This window comes from Gracilinanus agilis, chromosome 3, assembly GCF_016433145.1.
Source record: "Gracilinanus agilis isolate LMUSP501 chromosome 3, AgileGrace, whole genome shotgun sequence".
NCBI lineage: Eukaryota > Metazoa > Chordata > Mammalia > Didelphimorphia > Didelphidae > Gracilinanus > Gracilinanus agilis.
The window spans coordinates 110,851,715-110,867,756 of NC_058132.1; the positions used below are offsets into that span (position 1 = coordinate 110,851,715).

Here is a 16,042-nt window from a genome sequence, read left to right on the forward strand (position 1 = left end):
CCCTAATGCCACTCTGATCCTCCCATGTATTAACGGAGGGGATCGAAAAAGAAGGCAAGCACTGCTTTGGCATGGAGACATTAAAGTGACAGTGCTTCTCAATGGGCACTTGATGCAGTATGAGTTGGCGGAGAAGCCTTCTTCACACTGGAGCCATTCACATCATGCCATCTCGTCTCTTCCAAGCAGCTGCCTGACCGGTGAGGAAAAACACAAGACCCCCTTCTTCCGAAGGAAAAAAAAAAAAAAAAAAGCCCAACCTTCCCCAGGGTTGTCGGAGATGCGGTAGCGTTAGTCTTGGAAGCACGAGCCATGCAATCAGTTCGCTCTCTCTTCCCCCAAAGAAAGGGCTCAGCTGCTTGGCCTCACCATCCACCCTTCCTCTACCCCCACCCCCAGCCCTACCCGCACTATCGCCTTTGCCAGAAAGGGGGAGAAGTCTTGGGGGGGGGGCTATTTCACCACTACCACCACATACACACACACTGTGCCCAAGCTCTGGGTGCCCACACCCGTCTTGTATGAGAGGAGCAAGGAGAGGTGGCAGAGCTTTCGTGCAGAAGGAGCAGCAATTATATAATTCGCGTTTGGGTCTCTTGGAAGATGGAAGAAGGTGCGGACTTGGCTAGGGCTGTATCGGCTGGGGTGACTGGAGAGGAGGGCGGTGCATGACTACGCCCCGGGGGACCTCCACCCGAGCGAGAAGCAAACGCGGCGAATGTGGTGGGTGAGGGGATGGGGCAGCTTCTCAAGTGGGCTGGGGTCTGTAATCCCCACCTCAAGTTCCCTTTTGGGAAGGGTGCGGGGGAGGGGGAATGGAAGGAAGGGCAAGGCTGTCAGCGGACGGTGCCGGAGGCACAATGTGGCTCCTTCCTCGGCATTTGGGAGACCTGGGACCTAGACTCTACTCCGAGATCCTGTAGCCAGAGGGACCCAGGCCTGAAAGCAGGATGGGGTGAAGGGAGGAGGGGAAGGTTAATCCTGGAAAAGGGAGGGGGAAGAGAGTGGAGTGGTTGCCTGGCCAACGAAAAGTGGGCGGGAACGATTCTCTGCCGCCGGTCCAAGGCTAGGGAGACCAATTGGAATCCAAAGAGAGGGCGCGGCTTTTGACCACGGTGGGCGGACCTCCCGCCCCCTCGTGCTGGGGCTGCTTCTAGGGGGCGGGGCCTAGGGCGCGAGTTGGGGGGTGGGGTGGCCTGTGTGCTACCGCGGTTCACGTGATCATCCAAGATGGCAGCCCCCAGGCGTGAACACTGGGAATCTCTGTCAGGCGTGGGTCGTAGATGTTACGCGTAGGGACGCACGTGAGGTATTGTCTTGGACTCTCTGAGGGCGAGCTGGGATGGGGTGGAGGGCAATGGATGTCAAGGGTCAGGCGTTAAGCTTGGCCAAACTCTTGGAACTGGTCTGCTAGGTAGTCTGTGTGAACACATCTTTTGTAAAGGAGGAAGTCAAGGCTCAGAAAGGGCATGCTTTGCCCTAGGTCACACTAAGGCCCAGTTCAGTGCACATTACGGGCGCCTAGTTTTATTTTGTTTTTTTGTTTTGTTTTGTTTTGTTTTTTCATAAAAAACCCTTACACCTTCCATCTTAGAATCAATACTGCATATTGGCTCCAAGGCAGAAGAGTGGTAAGGGCTAGGCAATGGGAGTTAAGTGACTTGCCCGGGGTCACAGGGCTGGGAAGTCTCTGAGGCCAGATTTGAACCTAGGATCTCTCTAGGCCTGGCTCTCAATCCACTGAGCTACCCAGCTGCCCACACACCTAGTTTTTAAAAACATTTAATGAGCAGCTTTCCTGTGTAGTAAATTCTCCATCTCTGGTCATAGTATCTTAAATTCTGAGCTGGGAGGGTTTTAGAGGTCATCGAGACCAGTCCCCCATTTTACAGATGAGGGAACTGAATCCTAGTACAGTAAAGTGATATACACGAGGACACAGTGTCCATTGTGTCTCAGGGTAGAATTTGAACTCGTTGTCTCCCAGACTGCAAGCCAGGTCACTCTATCCACAGGGCCACTTAGCTGCTTAGTTGTATTCAGTAAGCCCACTTGTCACAGAAGTGGTAGAAGGGATTTCGTTCTGGAGTGGAGGAGGGGGACATTAGGTGTGGCCTAGAGTAAGGAAGACAAATTCAAATCTCAGCCTCAGACATTTCAGAGCTGTGTGCTTCTGGGCAAGTCATCTAACATCTGCCTGCCTCGGCTTCCTCATCTGTAAAAGGGGATAATAACAGCACCCACCTCCCAGGGTTGTTTTGGGGACCAAACTAGATGATAATTGTAAAATGTTTAGCATAGAACTGGAACATAGTATGCACAATATAAATGTTTGTTGTTGTGATAGAAGTTTATACTCCCCAACCCAAAGAATCACCTCATTCCTGACTCACCCTATCCCCACCTTCTGATCCTGTAACTCCTGTCATCAAAGGGATATAAAAAGCCCAGATCCCATCTTCTCAGGGAGGCAGTGTCTGCTCTTGCATCTGTCTCCTGGCCATTTAACATTACTTTCAAATTAATAAATCTTTCTTTTATTTTTAAGGTGGTTACTGGAGTTGTCAAGGGCACCAGTTCCCAAATCCAGAGATCCACCTCAAGCTCTCTCACATTAGGTTGAGATCTGGCTAACCATTTCTTTGATCTTCAGTTTCATCATCTGTAAAATGAAGCTAAAACCATAACTTAACTACTTTTGTAATACTTTATATTGTAACCAATATTACCTCGGTAACAGACTTCAAAAAAAAGTAAGCTCCCACACATTTTTAATTCTAATGGCTTCTCTCGGTTTATTAGTGCATGTTTATCTTTTAGTTGTTTATATGTTGTATCTTCCCATTAAATTGTGAGTTATCTCCCCTTAGACTTTGTTATGATTAAAAATGATGAGGGCCGAGATCAAAAGGGAGAATAGTATTTTAATAAAAGCCATGCTGATAGAGATAAAACTGACCACGCGCCTGTAAGCAACCTATTCCAACCTCACCCTCCGCCATTTACCTCTCCTTTCTCCGGGAGCTCAGGTAGCTAAAAAAGGAAGTTCCAAGTCACTCCCCCCTACTTAAAACAGTCCCTTGCCTTGAATACGTAATCCAAAACAGGAAACCCATGAAACCCGTTGGACCACGGGAAATGTAGTTTTAAGGACCCCCACAGGTCCACAGAAGTTTGTCAAACACTATATTGAGGTTCAATCCTTCCAAATAGAACCCCAGGTGATTTTAACTAACACAACTTCCAGATCCTCAGAGTTAGAGACTTATTTTTTCTGTATCCCTAATGCTTAGAACTGTGCCCGATATATAGTAAATGTTTATTGACTGACCTGCAGTAGTCCAGGTATGAAATGATAAGGAACTCTTCTAGGGTGGTGACAGTGGCAGAAGAGAAATGTGAGAAGTTATATATGTAGACTCAACAGGACTTGGCAATAAATTAGAGAGGGATAAGAGAAAGCAAGTCAAGGATGACACATAGTAGTTTAGAGCCTGGGTTACTTGGGTGAATAGTGGTACCTTAACAATAACAGGAAAATTCAAAAAGGGATAATCTGGAAGAAAGTGAATCAGTTCTGTTTAGGACAAGTTGAGTTTTAGATGTCTAGAAGACATATACTTTGACAAGTCCCAAAAACATAAGACTTGGAGGTCAGAAGAAAGGTTAGAGCCAGATAAATAGATCTGAAAATCACCTGCATAGAAATGATCATTGAATCCATGGGATCCATTATGATTCCCAAGCAAAATAATGTAGAAGGAGAGGAGAAGAGGGCCTTGAAAGACACTCATGGTTAATGGTCTGGATGAAGATCCATCCTGGGAAGGAGCAATTGACAGGTAGGAAGAGAACTAGGAGAAAGCAGTGCCATGAAAACCTAGAGAGAAAAGTTTAACAAGGAAAAGGTGATCTATCTATAATGTCAAAGGCTGCAGACAGACCAAGAAAGATGAGGATTAAGAAAAGCCCATTAGATTTGATAATTAAAGAGGTCACTGAGCAGCTAATTGGTTTGGGGCAGCTAATTGGTTCAGTGGATAGAGCACTGAACCTGGAGTCAGGAAAACCTGAGTTCAAATCCAGCCTCTTACATACACTTACTATAGCTGTATGACCCTGAACAAGTCATTTAACCTCTGATTGTCTTTATCCTCTGGAGAAGGAAAAATGGCAAACCATTCCTTTATCTTTGCTAAGAAAAACCCCTAGTATTGGTAGGCTCTGACTCAGAGGGTCATGAAGAGTTAGACAGGACAATAACAACCAAATTAATTTTGAAACCAGTAGTTTCAATTGAATATGGTTGGAAGCCATTCTGGAGAAAGTTAAGAGAGTAAGAATGAAGGAATTGGAGGCATCATTTGTAGGTAGTCTTCTCAAAGAGTTTAGCTACAAATATGAGAAAAGAAATAAAGTTATAACTGTTGGGGATGACCGGATCAAGTGAGGATTTTTTGAGGCACACTTGGATCACAAATCGGGTCTTTTGGGTTAAAGGTCAGTTAGTTCTTTTTCCTACTATACTGCTTTTCATCCATGCTATCTTTGATGTGATATTGTTGTTGAGATTAAAGAGATAATGGAGAAATAGATAAACTATTATTTATTATTTCTATCATTTCAGGATTAACTCTCAGGTTCATTCTCTCAAGCTTCATAGTTTTAATGGAATTTTTAAATTATAAAAACTATTTCTATTTTACTATATATGTATTTACAATTAGCCCCCAACTGCCAAACAAAACCAATACAGTTATTTTTAAACTCTTAGCTTCTGTATTAATATCAGTTAAAAAAGAGAAGAGTGGTAAGGGCTGGGCAATTAGGTTTAAGTGTCTTACCCAGGGTCACATAGCTTGGAAGTGTCTAAGGCCAAATTTGAACCCAGATTCTTCCAACTCCAGGCCTGGCACTCTTATATACTGTGCTCCTACCTACCCGGAACATGCTTTGTATTTAATTTCATATATCAATTCCTTTAAAATTCAGTACTCAAATTTTTATTCATTCCCCCTTACCTGTTTTATTTCTCTCACCTTTTTTCTATAACATGTTTTGTTCTTTTGCTAAATTTTTCCCAGAACTATTAAAGGCTAGTTATAGTCTTTAGCATTTTTTTTTTGTCACAGAGAGAATTAATCTTCAAATAACAATTCCCTTTTCCCTTTTTATTAAGGCTTCATAAAGGCATCATGAAAAGCAGTTTGGCATAGTACAGTGAAACTATGGCCTGCAGGCCAGATGCAGCCCCCTGAAGTGTTCTGTCCAATGAGCAACATTATTCCTAATCTGACAAATACAATGAGTAGGATACAGTACAATGAAACTTCAAAAGAGTTGCCTTAGAAACAGACTGATAGATGAGCATTTCCTTTCCTTTTTCCCCCTCTTTAAAAAGTTTGCCCATCACTGGTATAAGTAGATAGGGAGCTTTCCTAAAGTCAGGAAGATATGTCCTAGTAGTATCTCTGATACATACTGGCTGTGAGACCCAAGCCAGAGGTCACTTAACCTCCAGGTTGAGTTGGCCCAAGCAACTCTTTTAAGGCAGAGGTGCCTTGGATCTGCTTTCATAAAGAAATTCCATACCTGAAGCTCCCAACTGAAATGAAATTACAGGTCTGGACCAAAAAACTAAGGCTTCATAACCTCGTGTGTCCCCCCCCCCCCCATTTATCTTTAATAATTCCTTTCCACAAAATTTATTATGTAGGAGGCATTGAAGATACAGAGATGAAGTGTGTGCAAGTGCACACACACACACACACACACACACACAGTCTTGGAAGACTAGGAAAGATTTATATGGGAATGTGGTACTTGAACTCATTCTAACTGGCTCTAAGTCATTTGCTGGAGTACCCTTCTAAAACCAAGTGTTACTATGTGACCTCCCTAAAGCCTTCTCTTTGCTAAGTGCTGTCTTTCTTACCTATGAACATTGTATTGCCTTTAACCAGCAGTTTCTTATATAATACATTGCACATGACACACCAGCATTGTCCTACTTCTATTTCCTGCAGGCTCTTCAGAATCTTTTTATGTCCTTACTCTCAAGTCCAATTTCTTTTTCTACATATAGACATCCTTTGATTAAAAAAAATATATATGTGTGTGTGTGTGTGTAATACTTTCTGGCTTCCCATTTTAGCCCCATGGCCTTTATCAAAATTCTTCTCTACCATTATCTTCATCTTATCATTTTTATAGGTTGTCTGTTTCTTTTTCCAGAATCTTTTTCAGCAGTAGAATACTCCATATCTGACATTCAAGGAAGATAGTCTGAATTTAAAGTACATCCCCCAAAAAAGAAATTAACAGAATTTTTACAAAATAATAAGGTCTAAGAGCCCATAATAGAAAAGGAAATACTCTTCAAAATAACTATAAAATATAAAAGTATTAAGGGATTAATCTATAAGGTACACAAAATATTTATATATAATTTAATACAAAATATTCCTTAAAAAAATAAAGAACTGGAGGAATATTCAGTGCTCATGGCTAGGTCATGCCAAAGTAATAAAAACGACAGTATGACTAAAGTTAATTTATAGTTTTAATGCTATACCAAGTAGTCTGACAGATGAAGTTTAGGCAAACTTCTTAAGCATATTCTACAATAAATTCAAATAGATACATGAAATGAATATTAAAGGTACAATTTCTAAAAATCATATGCTGCTATGAGCAGAATATATTTCCCTTACCTAAAAAGGGATAAAGGTAATTACAAGAGATTAAAAACAGCTTCACAAGAAACTTTTACAAATGAAACTATACAAGAAAAACTTCTATACACAATTTATTTAGGATAAGAAGAGAACTCATATGGGGGAAAATTATAAAACTTCTCTGATACTAGTTAGGTATCTGAGATACATAGACAACTAATAAATATAAACACATGCAACTAAATAGTTCAGTGGATAGAGTCTATCTGTCTGTCTATCTATCTATCTATCTATCTATCTATCTATCTATCTATCTGATAGACCAATGGGCCTAAAGTCCGAAAGGCCTGAGTTCAGATGTGATGTCAGCCAATTACTAGCTATGTATGGTTGGCAAGTCACTTAACTTCTGTCTTGATTTCCTCAAATCTAAAATCAGATTGATAATAGTAGCTTCACCTCAAAGAGTTGTTGTGAAGATCAAATGTGATGATAAGGAGATTGGCACATAGTAAACAATTAAATGCTTATTCCATCCATATAGGAATATATGTGCCAGAAAGATATTCCCCAATAGATAAGAAACAAAAGATAAGAACAGTTCTCAAGAGTTAAGACTATTAACAATCCTGTAAAAGTGCTTCAAATCCTTAATAAGAGAAATTCAAATCAAAACACTCTTAAGATTTCACCTTACACCAGGGGTCAGCAAAGTATGGCTCTCAAGCCATATCTGGCTCCACCTCCTGACCGGCCAGTCCGGACAGAGCCCCAAGATGTGCCCCAGGGGGCCCTTCAGCCCCCGCCCCATATTCCAGTGCCTTCCACCTCCATCCTCCTCCTTCCGAAGGCATTTATGGCTCTCAAGGCCAAAAAGGTTGCCAACCATTGCCTTACACCCAGCAAATTTGTGAATATGGCAAAAAACAGAAATAATGTTGGAGGGAGTATATAGGAAGATAGGCATTAAGTGCATAATTGGTGGTGCTGTGAATCAGTACTAAGAGTTTGGAAAGCAGTTTTAAATCAATATCATTTCTTCTGTTCAAATCTTATCAGTTTCTGATATTAAGCCATTTGACAGTGCCAGGGTCTTTGGTGGCAAAAACTTTCTTTTCTGGTTCTTCAGTAGCTGTAACTGTAGCACCTACAGGAGCAGTAGTCAGACTGCATCTCAATAGAGTCTGCTTTCCAGAATGATGGCTGAGGGGCCACTAGGCTAGAAGCATTGCTAATGCCAAGGTTCTTAAGTTCTGGGTCCTGGGCTGTCTCTATCAGGGTCTGAGGAAAGATGATGGTAGTAGTGGTTTGACTTGGTTCCTTTTTTTCTCTTCAGAGCAAACTGAAGGAGTACATGGTTGATTCAGCTAGGTGGGTTGCCTGTTTTTATGTGATAATTGGTGGGGATAATTGGGTCTTTTTCCTCAGGAGTTGTTTTCCTAGATGACAGCTGAAAGGTGTGAGCTGAAAGCTAGACCAGTAATTGAGTGGGGTAAGGGGGTTCTTATGCAAAGAAAAGGAAGGACTTGATCTCAGAGTCCATACCCATTTACCCAGAAATTGTATGACTAGGCATATAACCCAGGAAGTCATTGATAAAAAGAAACACCCTATCTACCCATAAATATTCTTTTTTGTGTTAGCAAAGAACCAGTAACAGGAGAATGGCTAAATAAATTCTGGTTCAGAAATGGAATATTAATAATGAAATATTAGTGTGTTGTAAACATGGAAAGTGAACTGCAATCAAGTTCAAGAAAAAAACACAGTACATACAATAAAGACAACCATGTAAATGGAAAGGGCAACAACCACAAAACAAGCAACAGTGAATGTTACAAAATTACAAAGAATATAAATGGCCCCAAAGAAGAAATAATAGACAACATTTTGACTTTACTCCTTTGAAGTAAGGAATCCACAGTTTGTGGAAATTTGTTTACTGTTTTCAGGCTTTTTCAACATATTTCATTGTATTACTGAATTTTTTCTTTTTCCCTTTTTTTCTTAATACTTTCTTAATGTTTTAATCCTTAAAAGGTAGTATTTGTTATATGGCAGTGATAGTGAACCTAAGATGGGGCTGCCAAAGATGGTGTGCAGTGCACTTCCCACCCACCCCCAGAGGGACTCAGGAGGAGCTGCTCCCCCGTCCCCCTCTCTATACACTTTGAGAACATTCCTCATTTCCCCTACCCTTCCACCCAGCTGTCCAATGAGAGCTTCCTCCCTCCTCTGTGTAGGGTAAAAGGAAGGGTTGGGGACTGGCACTCCATCTCTAAAAGGTTCGCCATCACTGTTATATGGGATAGCTCTCTGTGGGGGGGGGGAGGAGGAGGAGGAAAGATACTGGGAGAAATTTTGTCAATGTTAAAAGATATCAATAAAAAATTTACTTTTTTTAAAACCATACCTTCTATCTTAGAATCAATTACTATGTATTGGTTCCAAGGCAGAAGAGTGGTAAGGGCTAGGCAATGGAGGTTAAATGACTTACCCAGGGTCACACAGCTAGGAAGTATCTGAGATTAGATTTGAATCCAGGAGCTCCCATCTCTAGGCATTGCTCTCAATCCACTGAGCAACCTAGCTGCCCCACAAAAATTTATTTTTAAAAATAAAGCATGCCTCCCAGTTTTTATTGTCTTCCACCTTTTAAAAGTTGGCATATAAAGACACTAAACTATAAAGTAATGCCATCTTTATCATAACTAATCCCTCCTTTCTCTTATGCCTGGTGTGTGAGCTGCATTCTAAATTAACCCTATTTTGCCATAGGACCTCATCTGAACTATAGAATCTATTAGTAGAAGTTATCAAAAACATCAAAAAAAAGTCTAAGAAAAGGAGCAGCAGGAATTACTTGATACAGTTTCCTAATGATAACTTTTCTTTTGCCTTTATTTTTATATCCATTTCTTGGTATACCAAGAATGCTTCCTGCTCCCATTATCTGCCTTTATCCCATTTTGGTATGCTTGTTATTATGACTTATATGGTATCATCTATATAAGTTTTAAATGGGATTTGCATGACCACAACCCCCCTGCTTTTTTTTATCCTAAACCATCAGGCTAGACCAGTCAACATGGGGGAAGTCAATTTTACCTTTATCCTAATTTTCTTTGTTTCTGTGTTTTTCAGGGCAACAGGATGGCAACACATACATATATTCAGTCAGATTCTTCTCCAGAAGTAAAACAAGAAAAATTAAAAACTGCTGACATTGTGGAAAAAAATTTATGGCGTCTCACAAGAAATGATCAGTAAGAGATTATTGCCTATAGAATTCTCCCTCCCCAAATATTGTATGGACATTTATCTGATTTGTAGCACTTGCCACCTTTTTTTGGCTTCTAAAAACAGAGGAAGATCTTTATTAACTATTTGATATGGCCAGGAAAAAACAGGGTGTTGCTCATGGGGAAAGATAACACACAGACAGTGGTTCTCTAATGGCCCTTTTCAGTTACCTGAAAATAGGCAATCTTTGGTGCTTTATCAGCTCTAGTAGTTTTAAGAGAAAATGAAATAGAACTCTGTCTGACTTATTTGGTCTGGCAGCCTTGAACCACATTTTCTGAAGTGTATCTTAGCTAATCAAGAAGCAGCAATTAGGGTTCAGGGGGTATTTTTTTTAATCTTGTCCTTGTTCCACTTTTACAGCCAGGCAATTAGGTGGCACATTGGATAAAGCACTGGGCTTGAACCCAGGCCCGAGTTCAAATCCATCCTCAGACACCTAATAGCTATGTGGCTTAACCCAGTTTGCTTCAGTTTTTCATCCATAAAATGAGCTAGAGAAGGAAATGGCAAACCATTCTAGTATCTCTGCCAAGAAAACCCCAAATGGGGTCACAAAGAGTTGGACACGACAGAAAAATGACTAAAAATACTTTCTTAGTAAATATCCATTTGCAAAAGCTTTTTTTTTTTTTTTTAAGCAGTTAGGCAAACTGAAGAAAAAAACACCAGTTATAATGACCAGTCTCAGTTCTCAAGAATTAAAGAAAACCTCCTTCTTCCTCTCAGAAAGAAAGGGCCTATGGATATGTTAGGGAGTATACACAGTTGGACTCAGTTACTATGTCAGTTGGCTTTTGTTCAAATGATTTTCTTTGTTAAAGGTATAGCAAGCTGCTCTCCCACTGTTTTAAGCTTATTCTCTCCATAATAGTAGGTTGGAGCTTCCCAGAGGAGCAGCTACTACATTAACCCTCTGGGTGGGGTGGGTGGGTGGAGGAACTACTGCTTGCTTCCTTGGCTCCTAAACACTCCTGGGTACTTCCCATTAACAAATCAGCCACCTGACTCAATGAACTCTCTCTCTCTCTCTCTCTCTCTCTCTCTCTCTCTCTCTCTCTCTCTCTCTCTTTTTTTTAAACACTTACCTTCTATTTTAGAATCAATATTGTATCAGTTCCAAGTCAAAAAAGCAGTAAGGACTAGGCAATGGGGATTAAGTGACTTGTCCAGAGTCACACAGCTAGGAAATGTCTGAATACAGATTTGAACCCATGACCTCCCATCTCCAGGCTTGGCTCTCTATTCACTGAGCCACCCAGCTACCCACTCAGCTAACTCTTAAACAAGGCCTTTCCTCAAAAGGCAAAGCAAGAACAACATAACATCCCACCCATAAACCAGGGAGGCACTTCCTCTCCAACAGACCGAATGTCAGTGGGGAAAGTAGGCCCAAACCATTCTATCACATGTGGCCAAGGCAACACCTAACTGGCCTTTCTGAGGTCACCATTTGGCCTGGTGTTAGCAGGCAAGTGGCTTTGTAAGCTGTCTGTCTGTTGCTTCACTGCTCTAGGAATTACTCGGCTGCTGGACCAGGCCTCCTGATTGTCTGGGCAGGCAGTGATATACTCTTCCCGAAAGGGCCCAGACCTCTATCCTGGAATTTTCAGAAACTTTTTTCATTATTTCTCTGTTGGCCAAGCTCTAAAGGGTTTTCCATCCCAGGCAGCAGGGTCAGCGCCAAAGGGCACAGCATCTCTGGCTCCACTATGGGCAGTAGGAGGAGTTCGCAGGAGATGGGGGAACCATCCTCATTGACAGCTGGGTCTTTCTAAGAGAAATCTCACTCTAGCTTAGGATGATTTGACCATCATATTTACTAAATCTCTATCTCTGCCATCTAAGTTATAACTAGGCATTATTTGTTCAGTGATCACAAAACAGTCCTAGAGTTCATGATTCCTCACTTATTAACTCCAGAGTTCTGCTGGTCACACAGATGAGCAACTGGTAACAATCCCAAAGTCAACTTTGCTCTGAGTAGGCCCACTGGCTCTACAGTTAGCTCTTTATGTTTTTTTCATATGCACACATACATGTATATGTGTGTATGTGTGTACATATATGTGCATATATACACATGTGTGTTTTTATCTTAAAAGGTTCCTGCTGGTCAAAGCAAAATTGCTAAAGTCTTAACAAAACTTTTATTTAATAATAGGTTTAATGAGGCTAGAGACTTAAAAAATAACTAGTATAAAACAAGTCAGCAACAAATCAATATTAAGCTCCTACTCTGTGCCAGAGATTCTGGTGGGGCCTTGGATATAGAAAAAGTCAAAAATTGCCTCTGTTCTCAAGGAGCTCACAGTTTAATGGAGTAGGCAACATGAAAACATTGTACAAATAAGATATATGCAGGATAAATTAAGGGAGAATAGAAAATGCTTTTTTCAGAAAGTCAAGTTGTAATTGGGACTGGAAGGAATGTAGGGAAAGCAGGAGACAGATGAGAAAGGATTCTTCCCAGAATTAACAAAGACTAATGAAAATGCATAACAATGGAGTCTTACATAGTAGGAATAGAAAAACGGGCGTAAAACTTTAGAAAAATGCAGTTATTACTTTGTCAAGGGTACATAAATCTAAAGACTTGTTTTCAGAGGTTAGGAAAACTAATAATAGTGATGATGACTTTTTAAAATATTCTGAGGAGCCTCATAAACTTTCCCTATGTTGGATCTTATCTATCAGTTTTGAAAAATTAAGAATAATTGTCAATTAAATATGATCTCTCACTTGTATGCAATCTAAAATGACAATCAGAGAAAATACATACTATTCTTGACTTGCTTTTGTTCTCTTTCTTTACTTTTCCTGGTAGGAACTTATATACTTATGGACCACTGTATATTGGAACAACTTCATCTTTTTGTGGAATCTTGGCAAACTACCTTTTTAGGAATTGTATGAAGGTTAAACAGCATCCATTTCAAACATTTGTGCCATTGTCTGCAATCCCATTTTTGACCACTGCAGTAACTTTTAAGTTCCTTGTAACAGATTATATAAGTTCTGGTAAGTAGACATTTGGTAATGCTTAATTTGAGAGCTATCATCTTAAGCAAAGATATGTAAATAGAATGCCAAAATGTTATACACTCAAGCCATTTCACTTAATACAGGGTGTCCCCAAATATGTTCAAATTACTACTAAAGCTTAAAACAGCACTTAGACTCTTGAAATGCCTCAGATGGATGGATGATTGTACCTCCCTCTAGCTAAGCCTTTGAATTTTTATCAGTCTTGGAGTCTGTGGGTCAACTAATAAATAAGACTTTTCCAGATAACACAAGTGGCTGGCAAAAATCCTGAATTCCATGTAATTATGGATATTGCTTATGGTAAGAAATGAAGTATACCTGGAAGATAGTATGGAGGAGAGTTGGAGGGTCCAGGGAAGGAAAAAACAGCCCCTTTTGGTCTATTGAACCTTTTAAATGTTAGTAGGAATGTGATTCTGAAACTCATCTGTAATGGAAATGTGCTCTTGTACATGAGTTCCTGTCCCTTCTTCCCAAGTTTTCCTTCTCTATGCTTATACTCCCCCCTCAGGCTGGACCTCATTATGCCCAGTGTATCTTTGTGTGAACTCAGCTTTTATTAACAGTTTACCTAGTCTTGGACATTTAGCCCTAGGCTATTCCTATAATGGTGCCAGCCTGCACCAGACTAATGAAGCCTTCCCAGAAGGGTGGGCATACCCTTAGGGTGTTTGATTAGCCTCAGCTATAGAGGAATAGAAGATGGAGACATCTCTTTTTACTAATACCTAAAACTCACAGTACATGGCTTTGCTGACATAGACACTTTTATATTTCAGGTGAGTTAACTGAGGACTCATGTATTTTGAGAGGTGCCTTTGTTTCTGCAATATGTGGTGCCTTTCATCCCTCTGCTTTGGCCTTTTTCAAAAATGGGCGTCTGGCAGTCAGGTAAATCAATCAATCTCAGTCTTTCTCTCTCTCTCTCTCTCTCTTTTCTTTTCTTTTCTGCCCCCATTCTCTAATAGCCAGTCACATTACTTTTAATCAAAGAAAAATCTTTTTGTATTATAAATTGTTAAATTTAATTTATATGATAGTCCTACATTGAAAATAAGCTATCTGGTAAAGTTAGCCATTTGGACAGGATGTTTGTCATATATGTTTGCAGGGAAACTGATCAGCTTTTTTTCTTTAGGTATGAAACTGTTCCATTACCTCCAAGAGGAAGGGTTCTCTACCACTGGACTCTACTTTGTCAATCAGCTGCAAAGCTAATGATTATTCCTATGATCCTGCAGGTTATGTATGGAGGACATCTTGCTTTCCTACAGTATAAAATATTTAAAAGATTATTTGCAATGCTTGAACATGACTGACTTTAAAATTAATCTTTTAATGTTTATAAAGAGATTTGGAGCATTTCCAAATGAAAGAGCTACATGTAAATCATAAGCAAGCAATATAATATTATAATATATGTGCAAATAAAAATTGTGTTGTCCCTGACTAAAATGCAGACTTCATGAGAGAAAGAACCAATAATAATGATAATAGTAACAGCTACTATTAATTTGGAGCTCTAATCTTTACAAAGTGTTTTGCAAATATTTCATTTGACTCTCGCAACAACTTCATGAAGTAGATGTTATTTTTAGCCCTGTTTTATAGAAGAGGAAACTGAGCTTGAGAAAATTAAGTGACTTGTCCAGGGTTATAGATCTAGTTAAGTGTCTGAGCCTGAATTTGAAGTCATGTCACGACTGGTTCATCACTCTATCCACTGCATTACCTAGCTGACTTTATGTGTTCTATTTAATTCCTAGTATAGTTAGCTGGAGGAAAGTATTGTTTGGTTTTTCGTTTTTTTTTTAATTAAAAAAATTTTCAATTAAGAAATTAATTTTCTCTCACAATTGCTCCCCCACTGAAAAGAAAAAAAAATGAAACTTTTCTAACAAATATGCATAGTCAAGCAAAACAAATTGCTACACTGACCATATTCAAAATACATATTCCACATAGATGTCTCATTTTGTACCGAGTCCCTCACTTCTTTCTGAAGAAGTAAATAGCAGACTTCATCTTGAGTCTTCTAGAAACATAGTTGGTCATTGCATTGATGTGTTCTTAAATCTTTCAGAGTTTTTTTTTTTAGTGTTGCTGTGATTGTATAAATTGCCTTTTTTCTATTTACTCTTCATCAGCTTATACAAGACTTACCAGGTTTCATTGAAACCATTCTTTGATGCCCTACATTGTAATAATGATATATTTGGAGAGGTGTCTGGATGGTAATGGGATGACAGTCTTGAATGGTTGTGTCTGTCAGGAGCCCTCTCTCCTGTCATTATTACTGGGAGGAAGTGGGAGATTCTCTGTAAAAGAGGGATTGACAGAGAATGGGTAAGTGTTGGTAGCTTGAGAGGGGTCTTTGTTTGCGGGTAATGTTGATGGGGCCCCAGGCTTGGCAAGCCAACATCCCCTTTAGGCAAAAGCCCCTCTCTGGGTTAAAGCAGCACAGCAGGGGGTCTTGATTAGATAGTCAAGACTTGAGCTGTCAGCCTCTCAGACTGTTTGTTCCCTCTGTGTCCCCCTGAATAAAATCTCTTTTAATCTGACTGCTATCCAAGTTTATTGATGTAGTTATTAAGGTTGCAGAAGATGGGGAAAGGTTGAGGGGTCCCTAATCACTAATCCCAAAAGCTCTTTCTTCCTGGTCTGACCAGATGGCCAAAACCAGAAATTCTCCTTCCCTCCCCTATTTCTTATCCTAACCTAAATCTATACTATTAGAAATATATAACAGGGTCTTTGAGGTAAGGCAGGTAAGGGTTGAGAGTCTTCAGGGTCCGGCTCAGTGGCCAGCTGAGTTCGCTAACCCCTCAGGCCTATGAAGGCCTGAAATCTCCTAGTTGATGGTTGAGGCTTTCAAGAAACACATGGCTTTTGGAATATAGACGTCCAAAGAAACCCTTGGGCTGTCTCTTGATTGATCCCAGGTGGGCAAGTGTTTGTCCTCTCTCCCTGAGACCCCAGATCAAAAGCCCCTTTACTTCAGGCTCTCCTTCCCA

At 40.2% G+C, this 16,042-nt stretch overlaps 1 protein-coding gene across 3 annotated transcripts; it reads left to right on the forward strand.

Moving 5' to 3' along the window:
• The first annotated feature begins 1,224 nt into the window (after positions 1 to 1,224).
• TMEM126B (transmembrane protein 126B) lies at positions 1,225 to 14,477 on the forward strand. Of its 3 annotated transcripts, XM_044666015.1 has the most exons (6): positions 1,225 to 1,309; positions 8,014 to 8,048; positions 9,822 to 9,943; positions 12,808 to 13,001; positions 13,808 to 13,919; positions 14,167 to 14,477. In XM_044666015.1, exons 3-6 carry the CDS (start codon positions 9,831 to 9,833, stop codon positions 14,345 to 14,347), a joined length of 600 nt encoding a protein of 199 aa, XP_044521950.1. In that variant the 5' UTR covers positions 1,225 to 1,309; positions 8,014 to 8,048; positions 9,822 to 9,830; the 3' UTR covers positions 14,348 to 14,477. The 3 variants fall into 3 exon arrangements, with proteins under 3 accessions (XP_044521950.1, XP_044521951.1, XP_044521948.1); XM_044666016.1 differs by lacking the exons at positions 1,225 to 1,309; positions 8,014 to 8,048 and adding an exon at positions 2,633 to 2,753; XM_044666013.1 differs by lacking the exons at positions 1,225 to 1,309; positions 8,014 to 8,048 and adding an exon at positions 9,611 to 9,649.
• Positions 14,478 to 16,042: the final 1,565 nt, after the last annotated feature.